This window comes from Manis javanica, chromosome 2, assembly GCF_040802235.1.
Source record: "Manis javanica isolate MJ-LG chromosome 2, MJ_LKY, whole genome shotgun sequence".
In the NCBI taxonomy this organism is placed as follows: domain Eukaryota; kingdom Metazoa; phylum Chordata; class Mammalia; order Pholidota; family Manidae; genus Manis; species Manis javanica.
Window position 1 is genome coordinate 179,237,691 of NC_133157.1, and position 13,172 is coordinate 179,250,862.

Genomic DNA, 13,172 nt, shown 5'->3' on the forward strand with positions numbered 1-13,172 from the left:
AATTAAAACTCTTTTTAATGTCAAAAATGACTGCAGACAGCCCTCAACGTGATGGTAGTAGTACCTTTCTTTATTCGCTGTACAATGTTTGGTGGATGTGGCTTTGTAAACTGCATGTCAGTCTCCAGTGAGTCGGAGGTCTCAGACTAGTAACTAATGCTCTGAAGTATCCCATAATCCTTCATCTCCTGCCCCACCCACTGACCATTCTCACTCTCACCGCCTTGCAACAGCTCTTACATCCAGCATCTTCAGCACTGGCAATCCTAGTCTCTGATTCTCTCTCTTGAGCTATAGTTTAACAGATCAAAATTTTCAATTATCTCATATATCTATGTCTAATATTATAAATGATTAGATTTCTCAAAGAGACTAGGTACTTTACCTTTTCCCATTCCTTATGAAAATTCCTTAGTGGTTAATTAATAAATGTGCATAATTATGGAATCATTGATAAACAATTACATGATAATAAAAGTATGTCTTTAATGTTTCAATATTTGAGAACATATACAAAAAAATTAAACTCAATTTGATTATATATCAAAACTATGAGATATCTGCAACAAAATATAGTTGTAATTCAAATATATGTTTTCAAACCTACAATTAATTACTATATTAACTTTTTTAAGGGGGAGGGCAGGGAATGTTATGAAGTCACCTTCCATTATATAGTAATAGTTTCATTGGTTATATTCTGAAAAAAGAATGACACATTTTCTCTTATTCTTTCAAGAAGAGGATCTGTAAGATTTAAATGATCTCCAGAAAAATGTTTCCATTGCTTCAGCTGTGACATGGAGAGAGGTTTCAGAGACTTAGACTTCTGGTGATGTGGACCAAGCTGACAATTTCTAGAGGCAGGGAATTTTTCCAATGAATCACCTGAAATAAGTAAAACAATAAGAAAGTCCTTAGGCCAATCAATATCCTACAAAATACAATACTCTTTTATTTTATGATATAATGAGTTTATGTGATTTATCACATTATGGTCTCTGACTTCACTGTCCATATTGTCTAGTTGGAGAGATATACACTTAACATAATCATCCAAAGAGATGTATTGGAGGTCCGTAATCCCTTATTTAAAAATCTTTGGGGTTAGATATGTTCCAAATTCAGAATATATCTGGAGCAATCTTGGATGACACCCCATAATCAAACTCAATATATTCTGCAGCAAGTCATATGAAATGGGTTGGACTACTGATAAATGCACATCAGTTTAGGTAAGCTATTTGCCACCAAATAAGTTTGTTGCATATTTATGAAGAAAAAACAACTTTTGGTCCTTTGAGCTTTCTAGATTTCAAAATTGAAATTAAGGGACTGCAGAGCTGTATTATAGAAGTAAGGGTATGAAGTTAAGACACCAGGGACTGTGAGCACATATAACCAGAAAAGCTGATGCTTTAATGATCATTAAGACCTGAAAAATGAGAAGCAAGAACTAGATAGAGCAGGGAGGTAAAGCATTCCAGGGTAAACAAAGGCTATGAAAGGGAAGGGACAGTTGGCATGGTTGAGAAACTGACAGGAGCCCAGTACAATTTTAGAGCCTAGGGAGCAAAAACAAAGTGGCAGTAACAAGAGAAGGTGAGTAGCGCACACACCCAAGGGCTGGATTATGCAAAATGCTGTAAGCACATTATCAATGGAGAGGCTAGTGTTATTTACCAAATCCATTTCTCTTTCCAGCACGACACTAAGCCACATTTCCCAGCTGCCCTTACAGTTAGAAGCAACCACTGAGTCCAGCCTATGGAGTATGGATATAAGTGATCTACATCACTTCCAGGTCTGGCCTGTAATGATCCCCCCCCATCACAATATTTTCTATTTTTTCTCTTCTCTCACCTGCTGGCTGGCAGGCAGGAGTCTCAGCAGAGAACTGTTAGGCCCAAGGGGATGGTAGAGCCCAAAGTGGAAGGAGCCCAGATCACTATATCACCTTAAAGAAGGCTGTCACAATGTTCCTACTATGTGACCTGTCTCACCAAGTAAAAAATATAGTTCTATTGTGGCAGGCCACTATACCTTTTGAGCTTCTTGTTACAGCACTTACACTACCCTAATTAACTCGCCACTTTAAAGATGTTATTCTTTATCCTAAAAGGAATGGGAGCTATTAAAAGTTTTACTTTTTTAACTTTTTAATTATGAGAAGTTTCAAATTTATATACAATTTGACAAGATAGAAATAAAGAACCTACAGGTTTATATCCTCCACCTTCCATAACTACCAACCAAAAGACAATCTTATTTTATTTAGATCCCACTTTCTCCATTTCATTATTATGAAATAAATATATAGCAAATCATTTCACATGTAATTATTTCATATAAAGATTTTTAAAATTTTATCACCTAAAAAAGTTGTCTTTCCTTAATATCATCAAAATCCTGTCAATGTTCAAAAAAACACTGAGGTTTTAAGAAAAGAGAGGATTCTCATATTGCTTTGAGAATCTAGAAGACTGGTAGAAAAATACTTTCAAAGTACTGACCAAAAAAAAAAAGAAAGAAAAAAATGAACTAGAATAATACAGCTGGCAAAGAACCTTTGAGAGAGTGAAACAACAAATACACTTTGAAATATCAAAGATTGAAAGAGTTGACCAAAAAGACAGTATAAGTAAATCAAAATGTCAGTAACTATAATGAAGGTAAACATACTAAATGATCTAGTTTAAAAGAGAACATCAAACTGCAAGTAAGAAATCCAGCTTTACACTATTAAAAAGAGAGACACTTAACATAAGGACACAGACATATTTAAAACAAAAGAATGGGAAAAGACACACCAGACAAATTCTAACTCTAAGAAAGCTGGTATAATACAGTAAGACAAATGAAAGCAAAAGACATAAGGGATAAAGAAATCACCACATTATAATAAAATAAACCATAACGAAACAAAGTCACAAATAAGATAAAAACTATATAAAGCAAAAATTAATGGAATAACAAGAAACTTTGATAAATTCACTGTCATACTATAATATTTTAACATATGTCTTTCAATTACAGATATATTGGACAATAAATTAGGTTATTCATAGAAAAACTGGCCAATGATATAAACAGATGGTACATATAAGGGAAATACGGTTCTTAAATACAGGAAAATATGTTCAACTTCTTACATAATAAGAGGAAAGCAAATTAAAACCAATATATTATTTTTTCACTATTGGATTAGCAAAAACCCAAACACTTGATAATGCGCTAAATTGGCAAAGCTGTGGGGAAATAGCCATTTTAGAATATTGCTGGTGGGGTATAAATGATGAAACCCCCAGTGGAGGGCATTTTGGCAATATCTATTAAACTTACACCCCAATTCTCTGACCCAAGAACACTAATAATTTATCTCATAGATATACTTGACCATATGGAAAAAGATGTACAAATAAAGATATATACTGACTACAAAGACCTAATTATACATCTTTGGGAACAGGTAAGTAAATTATAGTATATCCATACAATGAAGGATTATGTAGCTGAGGGAAAAAAAGAATGAGAAAATTTTCTGTAAGGATATGGAAAAAATATCAAGATCTACTATTAAGTGAAAAAGGTACAGAACTATACATATACTAGAAGACTCTTTATTGGGGGGAAATTGGACAAGAAAATATATTCAGAGTTCCTTGCATGTGCATAAAACTGTATCTAGAAATATACATAAAAAACTAATAATGGTGGTTTCTTATGGGATAGATGGGCTAGAAAAAAGGCAGATGAGGGCATTGTGGGAAGAAGAGTTTTCATCATATACATTTTATGTTTTTAAATAGTTGAGCCATGTAAATATATTACCAATTAAGAAGTTAAAATACTAACTTTCTCTTCAAATTATAAAATAGTCACAGGGATGGAAATACAGCATCGGGGATATAGGCAATAATATTGTAATTTCCCTGTTCGTTGAGAAAAGATAACTACACCTATTGCAGTGGGCACTTAGTAACATACATTAATTGTTGAGTCATTATGTTGTACATCTGAAACCAATAGAATATTGTATATCTACTATATTCAATAAAAAATTAAAATTTTTAAATTAGAAAACAGTCAATTTTAAAATCTGTAAAATAAGAAAAAATTGATTTGGTAACAAATTTTGACTAATGGCAGAACTCTAAGTAGTGAAGAGAATACATGTTTTAATGCATAAAAGAAACATTGACAAAGTGACCACACACCAGGCCCCATGTAGAATATATTTGTGACTACAGTGCAGTAGTCAGAATTCAATTAACAAAAACTAAAATAAATTTTAAAACATACTTTTAAATAACTCATGAGTCAAAGAGGAAATCATAATGGGAAATACAAAATATTTACAACTGAATAAAAAGACTCCAAATCATAATTATAAGACTCAGAGGGAGAAGGGCAGAGCCAGGATGGTGGTGTGAGTAGAGCAGCAGAAATCTCCTTCCAAAACTACATATATCTATGAAAATATAACAAAGACAACTCTTCCTAGAATAAAGATCAGAGGACACAGGACAACATCCAGACCACATCCACACCTGCGAGAACCCAGCACCTCACAAAGGGGATAAGATACAAATCCCGGCCCGGCTGGACCCGAGCAACCCTCCCCCCAGCTCCCGGCGGAAGGAGAGGAGTCAGAGCGGGTGGGAGAGGGAGCCCAGGACTGCTGGACACCCAGCCCCAGCCATCCGGACCAGAGTACAGACACAGTGCATGTGCGGGGCCCTGGATACTAGGGAAACAGGGCAGCAAGAACGGTGAGCGGGTACCAGAGGCTGGTGCCGGAGGACAAAAGAAAAGTGAGCGGCCACCTTTATTTATTTATTTTGTTGTTGTTGTTTTGTTGTGGTGAGTGCTTTTTGGAAGTCTTAAAGGGACAGGGACCCCAATACAAGGGAAACAGGGCAGCAAGTCGAGTTAGCGGGTGCCCAAGGCTGGCGCCGGAGAATAAAGAAAAATGAGTGGCCATTTGTTTTTGGGTTTTTTTGTGGTTGTTGTTTTGTTTTGGTGGGTGCTCTATGGAAGTTTTAAAGGGGCAGGGCAGGACACTTAGTCCAGAGGTAGGGAATCTGGGGATCTCTGGGCACTCTAATCCCCTGGGCTGCAGGGAGCACGAAGGCCCCTTACGGAGATAAACAGCCTCCCGGCTGCTCCCACTACAATGCAACTCCACCACTTTGGAGCAGCAGCCTGAGCCAGGCCACACCCACAGCAAAGGTGGACATAAACTCCATTGCAGCCGGGCAGGAAGCAGAAGCCCTGTCTGCGTGCAGCTGCCCAGCACAACCCACTAGAGGTTGCTATTCTCCCAGGAGAGGAAGGCCACAAACCAACAAGAAGGGAAGTTCTTCCAGCCGTCACTAGTCCCAGCTCTGCAAACTATTCCTATCACCATGAAAAGACAAAATTACAGGCAAACCAAGATCACAGAGACACCAGAGAAGGAGATAGACCTAACCAGTCTTCCTGAAAAAGAATTCAAAATAAAAATCATAAACATGCTGACAGAGAAGCAGAGAAATACGCAAGAGAAATGGGATGAAGTCCGGAGGGAGATCACAGATGCCAGAAAGGAGATTACAGAAACGAAACAAACTCTGGAAGAATTTATAAGCAGAATGGATAAGATGCAAGAGGCCATTGATGGAACTGAAACCAGAGAACAGGAACGCATAGAAGCTGACATAGAGAGAGATAAAAGGATCTCCAGGAATGAAACAATATTAAGAGAACTGTGTGACCAATCCAAAAGGAACAACATCCGTATTATAGAGGTACCAGAAGAAGAAGAGAGAGGAAAAGGGACGGAAAGTATCTTGGAAGAAATAATTGCTGAAAAATTCCCCAAACTGGGGGAGGAAATAATCAAACAGACCACGGAAATACACAGAACCCCCAACAGAAAGGATCCAAGGAGGACAACACCAAGACACATAATAATTAAAATGGCAAAGATCAAGGACAAGGAAAGAGTTTTAAAGGCAGCTAGAGAGAAAAAGGTCACCTATAAAGGAAAACCATTCAGGCTAACATCAGACTTCTCGACAGAAACCCTACAGGCAGGAGAGAATGGCATGATACATTTAATGCAATGAAACAGAAGGGCCTTGAACCAAGGATACTGTATCCAGCACAACTATCATTTAAATATGATGGCGGGATTAAACAATTCCCAGACAAGCAAAAGCTGAGGGAATTTGCTTCCCACAAATCACCTCTACAGGGCATCTTACAGGGACTGCTCTAGATGGGAGCACTCCTAGAAAGAGCACAGAACAAAACACACAACATATGAAGAATGGAGGAGGAGGAATAATAAGGGAGAGAAGAAAAGAATCTCCAGACAGTGTATATAACAGCTCAATAAGCGAGCTAAGTTAGGCAGTAAGATACTAAAGAGGCTAACATTGAACCTTTGGTAACCACGAATTTAAAGCCTGCAATGGCAATAAGTACATATCTTTCAACAGTCACCCTAAATGTAAATGGACTGAATGCACCAGTCAAAACACACAGAGTAATAGAATGGATAAAAAAGCAAGACCCATCTATATGCTGCTTACAAGAAACTCACCTCAAACCCAAAGACATGCATAGACTAAAAGTCAAGGGATGGAAAAACATATTTCAGGCAAACAACAGCGAGAAGTAAGCAGGGGTTGCAGTACTAATATCAGACAAAATAGACATCAAAACAAAGAAAGTAACAAGAGATAAAGAAGGACACTACATAATGATAAAAGGCTCAGTCCAACAAGAGATATAACCATTCTAAATATATATGCACCCAACACAGGAGCACCAGCATATGTGAAACAAATACTAACAGAACTAAAGGGGGAAATAGACTGCAATGCATTCATTTTAGGAGACTTCAACACACCGCTCACCCCAAAGGATAGATCCACTGGGCAGAAAATAAGTAAGGACACGGAAGCACTGAACAACACAGCAGAGCAGATGGACCTAAAAGACATCTATAGAACTCTACATCCAAAAGCAACAGGATATACATTCTTCTCAAGTGTACATGGAACATTCTCCAGAATAGACCACATAGTAGCCCATAAAAAGAGCCTCAGCAAAATCCAAAATATTGAAATTCTACCAACCAATTTTTCAGACCACAAAGGTATAAAAGTAGAAATAAATTCTACAAAGAAAACAAAAAGGCTCACAAACACATGTAGGCTTAACAACATGCTACTAAATAATCAATGGATCAACGAACAAATTAAAATAGAGATCAAGGAATATACAGAAACTAATGACAACAACAAAACAAAGCCCCAACTTCTGTGGGACAGAGCAAAAGCAGTCCTAAGAGGAAAGTATATAGCGATACAGGCACACTTGAAGAAGGAAGAACAATCCCAAATGAATAGTCTAACATCACAATTATTGAAATTGGAAAAATAACAAATGAGGCCTAAAGTCAGCAGAACGAGGGACATAATAAAGATCAGAGAAGAAATAAACAAAATTGAGAAGAATAAAACAATAGCAAAAATCAGTGAAACCAAGAGCTGGTTCCTTGAGAAAATAAACAAAATAGATAAGCCTCTAGCCCAACTTATTAAGAGAAAAAGAGAATCAACACAAATCAACAGAATCAGAAATGAGAATGGAAAAATCATGACAGACTCCACAGAAATACAAAAAATTATTAAAGACTACTATGAAAACCTACATGCCAACAAGCTGGAAAACCTAGAAGAAATGGACAACTTCCTAGAAAAATACAACCTCCCAAGACTGACCAAGGAAGAAACACAAAAGTTAAACAAACCAATTATGAGCAAAGAAATTGAAACGGTAATCAAAAAACTACCCAAGAACAAAGCACCCGGGCCGGACGGATTTACCTCAGAATTTTATCAGACACACAGAGAAGACATAATACCCATTCTCCTTAAAGTTTTCCAAAAAATAGAAGAGGAGGGAATACTCCCAAACTCATTCTATGAAGCCAACATCATCCTAATACCAAAACCAGGCAAAGACACCACCAAAAAAGAAAATTACAGACCAATATCCCTGATGAATGTAGATGCAAAAATACTTAATAAAATATTAGCAAACAGAATTCAAAAATACATCAAAAGGATCATACACCATGACCAAGTGGGATTCATCCCAGGGATGCAAGAATGGTATAACATTTGAAAATCCATCAACATCATCCACCACATTAACAAAAAGAAAGACAAAAACCACATGATCATCTCCATAGATGCTGAAAAAGCATTTGACAAAATTCAACATCCATTCATGATAAAAACTCTCAGCAAAATGGGAATAGAGAGCAAGTGCCTCAACATAATAAAGGCCATATATCATAAACCCACAGCCAACATTATACTGAACAGCGAGAAGCTGAAAGCTTTTCCTCTGAGATAGGGAACTAGAGAGGGATGTCCCCTCTCCCCACTGCTATTTAACATAGTATTGGAGGTCCTAGCCATGGTAGTCAGACAAAACAAAGAAATACAAGGAATCCAGATTGGTAAAGAAGAAGTTAAACTGTCACTATTTGCAGATGACATGATATTGTACATAAAAAACCCTAAAGACTCCACCCCAAAACTACTAGAACTGATATCAGAATACAGCAAAGTTGCAGGATACAAAATTAACACACAGAAATCTGTAGCTTTCCTATACACTAACAATGAACCAATAGAAAGAGAAATCAGGAAAACAATTCCATTCACAATTGCATCAAAAAGAATAAAATACCTAGGAATAAATCTAACCAAAGAAGTGAATGACCTATACTCTGAAAACTACAAGTCACTCTTAAGAGAAATTAAAGGGCATACTAACAAATGGAAACTCATCCCATGCTCGTGGCTAGGAAGAATCAATATCATCAAAATGGCCATCCTGCCAAAAGCAATATACAGGTTTGATGCAATCCCTATCAAATTACCAACAGCATTGTTCAATGAACTGGAACAAATAGTTCAAAAATTCATATGGAAACACCAAAGACCCGGAATAGCCAAAGCAATCCTGAGAAGGAAGAATAAAGTGGGGGGGGGGTCCTCGCTCCCCAACTTCAAGCTATACTACAAAGCCATAGTAATCAAGACAATTTGGTACTGACACAAGAACAGAGCCACAGACCAGTGGAACAGAAGAGAGACTCCAAACATTAACCCAAAAATATATGACCAGTTAATATACGATAAAGGAGCCATGGACATACAATGGGGAAATGACAGTCTCTTCAACAGATGGTGCTGACAAAACTGGACAGCTACAAGTAAGAGAATGAAACTGGATCACTGTCTAACCCCATACACAAAAGTAAATTCGAAATGAATCGAAGACCTGAATGTAAGTCATGAAACCATAAAACTCTTAGAAAAAAACATAGGCAAAAACCTCTTAGACATAAACATGAGTGACCTCTTCTTGAACATATCTCCCCGGGCAAGGAAAACAACAGCAAAAATGAACAAGTGGGACTATATTAAGCTGAAAAGCTTCTGTACAGCAAAAGACACCATCAATAGAACAAAAAGGAACCCTACAGTATGGGAGAATATATTTGTTAATGACAGATCCGATAAAGGCTTGACATCCAAAATATATAAAGAGCTCTCACACCTCAACAAACAAAAATAAAATAATCCATTTAAAAAATGGGCAGAGGAACTGAACAGACAGTTCTCCAAGAAAGAAATACAGATGGCCAACCGACACATGAGAAGATGCTCCACATCACTAATTATCAGAGAAATGCAAATTAAAACTACAATGAGGTATCACCTCACACCAGTAAGGATGGCTGCCATCCAAAAGACAAACAACAACAAATGTTGGTGAGGCTGTGGAGAAAGGGGAACCCTCCTACACTGCTGGTGGGAATGTAAATTAGTTCAACCATTGTGGAAAGCAGTATGGAGGTTTATCAAAATGCTCAAAACAGACTTACCATTTGACCCAGAAATTCCACTCCTAGGAATTTACCCTAAGAACGCAGCAATCAAGTTTGAGAAAGACAGATGCACCCCTATGTTTATCGCAGCACTATTTACAATAGCCAAGAATTGGAAGCAACCTAAATGTCCATCGGTAGATGAATGGATAAAGAAGATGTGATACATATACACAATGGAATACTACTCAGCCATAAGAAAAGGGCAAATCCTACCATTTGCAGCAACATGGACGGACCTGGAGGGTATTATGCTCAGTGAAATAAGCCAAGCAGAGAAAGAGAAATACCAAATGATTTCACTCATCTGTGGAGTATAAGAACAAAGGAAAAACTGAAGGGACAAAACAGCAGCAGAACCACAGAACCCAAGAATGGACTAACAGGTACCAAAGGGAAAGGGACTTGGGAGGATGGGTGGGTAGGGAGGGATAAGGGGGGAGAAGAAGAAGAGGGGTATTAAGATTAGCATGCATGGGGGGGATGGGAGAAAGGGGAGGGCTGTACAAGACAGAAAAGACAAGTAGTTATTCTACAACATTTTGCTATGCTGATGGACAGTGACTGTAAAGGGGTTTATAGGGGGGACCTGGTATAGGGGAGAGCCTAGTAAACATAATATTCTTAATGTAAGTGTAGATTAAAGATAACAAAAAAAAAAAGAAAGAAAGAGAAGGGGGATTACTCCTGATAGGATAAAACTAACTGCAAATCAATGATTAATGCATGCTTTAAATATCCTTAATTTTGATCACTTAAAGGGTGTCAGATGATCGGCTATGGATGTACACTTTTCTCATAATATTCCTTTCTCTTAAAAAAAAAAAAAAGCAGTTTCTGTGTGGTCACCTCCAATGAGTTCTACACAATGGTATAAAGGGCAGATCAAAGTGTGAGCAAAGGGTCTGTTTGTGTTTATACAGATGATCAAAGCCTAATTTGGCTACCCAGAAAATGAACTAAGACACGATATGAAGAAGAACTTCCAACATCAGCACTCTCTGAAAGAGTCACACCAGAAGATGATCATCAAAAATCCTCAACAAAGATCCAGGCAATGCTGCAGTTGTAGCTGCATTCATCCCACCGGTTCCTGGACTTGCCATTGGAATGAAGAAGGAGATATCTAAGCTGGCCTGTGCATACAGTAAAACAACAAATTTGACTGGATCTATACTGTTGGAACTCAACCAAGAATTAGGAGAAGTGCAAGTTGTAGCGCTCCAAAATCTTACAACTACAGACTATCTACTGTTAAAAGAGCATATGGGATGTGAACAGTTCCCAGGAATGGGTTGTTTTAATTTGTCTGATTTCTCTCAGACTGTTCAAGTACAGTTGGACAATATCCATTATATCATAGACAAATTTTCACAAATGCCTAGGGTGCCTAACTGGTTTTCTTGGCTTCACTGGAGATGGCTGGTAATTATAGATCTGCTTTGGTTATGTAACTGTATTCCTATTATGTTACTGAGTGTGCGCAATTTAATTAGTAGTTTAAAACCTATACATGCTTAAGTTACTCTACAAGAAGATATGTCAAAGAAATAATCAATCTTCCCATGTTTTCTTCCATCTGCTACCTCTATAGCTTTTCTTCTTTCTTCCTAATTACAACCCTTAAATAGAATTCGTGCCTCATATCGAATTCATCGAGTATCATAACTCCTCCAAGTGGTAAAGATACCTCAAGACAAATGCTGGGCATAGAAGCCACAGGGCATAAATCTGCAAAGAAGTAAAAAGCTAACCTTTTCAAACAATATGGCTTCTCTCTCACTTACCAACTTTACATTTCCTTGTATGGCCCCGGAAGATGACTGGTTAGCCAGAGACGGGTAAGATTTCTCAAGGGAGGAACAACCTAAGACAGGCACAGTCGCAGGGGGGCCATCAGGTGAGAAATTGGGGATCAACAGAGGTGAGGCTTAGAACCTCACCCCCCCCCCTGTTTTGAGAGAAATCTTCTGCATCCATGGATGTTTTATTGCCCTTGTCTATCTTGGATTAACACTTAGTCTACAGGCACACACCTGATCATCTACATTTGCTCTTTTACAACACTAAACTATGTTTTCTACCTTTATCTTGCATCTACCTACCACTTCAGCATTTTATTAAAAATATATATATATATAATAATAATAATAAAGGGAGAAATGTGGGATTTACATATAAATCAAGTATAAAAATCAAACGAATATTCATATTTGACCTGATTGTTTATAGTTCATAATGATCAAAACCGAAAGTTTTTGTGATGACTGCCCTTGTACTGTTCACCTTGTAAGAACTTGTTTGTTATGCTTCAGAAGATTGGAGACTGATGAGAATTAGGCTGGGGGTGGATTAATGATTGTGCATTGAGCATTGACTCCCCTATACAGAATTTTATTGTTGTTAACAACCATTTGATCAGTAAATATGAGAGATGCCCTCTCAAAAAAAAAAAAAAGACTCGGAGGGAAATTTATAGCCTTAAATACCCATTTTAGAAAAGAAGACTGAAAATCCTTAAGGTAAGCATTCAAATGGAAAAGTTAGAAAAAGAGCAGTAAATATAAGGAAATATTAAAAGAAGAAAAAATAAGAGCAGAAATTATTAAAGCAGAAAAAGCATACCATAGGGAATCAAATGTTGATTTATATAAAATATAATTCTTCTATGTCAGTCTTGTATGGTCTAACTTCTCACAGCTAGTCAATATAATTGATAAAGTGACTTCCAACTGTTAGACATTGCTTGCTCAAGTCCTATTCCTAATCTAGTTCCTATATGAATGGTGCTAATTCTAGAGGGTTGACATTTTTCGCTTCTCTTAAGCAGCACTAACAGTTCATCAAGTCCTAAGAATCACAGTGGCCTGTGCTGACTGCTTCAGAAAGTATGACCCCATTATGAGTAAGTTCTACACAAAATACACAAACAGGATTATTCTGTCAAGTGTATGTTTTTTGTGAAATAGACATAAGGATTAAAAATATTTTTCTAATTCTGAAGTCATTATACCACGATTTGAAAGATTTTCCTATATAAGTTAAATTTTTCACAACTGACTCAGAAAAAAGGTAACGGGAGAGAACTAATAAGGTTCTAGTGAACGTTTTCTCAAAACTCATCTGGCAGTTGCCTAAGACCTGATGAAAAAAGAAAACTAACAAATGCAAATAGTAAATATTTTAGTTGTTCTGTACTTAAATATTTTCA

General features: G+C 37.1%; 1 protein-coding gene across 4 annotated transcripts in view; it reads right to left on the reverse strand.

Annotated features, from left to right (window-relative positions):
- Nucleotides 1-461: 461 nt before the first annotated feature.
- RAD54B (RAD54 homolog B) overlaps nucleotides 462-13,172 on the reverse strand; it is a 119,542-nt gene continuing 106,831 nt past the window's right edge. For all 4 annotated transcript variants that reach the window (XM_036995732.2, XM_036995731.2, XM_073229840.1 and 1 more), the window contains one exon: nucleotides 462-888. In XM_036995732.2, coding sequence (XP_036851627.1) covers nucleotides 671-888 — 218 coding nt within the window. In that variant the 3' untranslated portion in view covers nucleotides 462-670. The remainder of the gene's footprint in view (nucleotides 889-13,172) is intronic.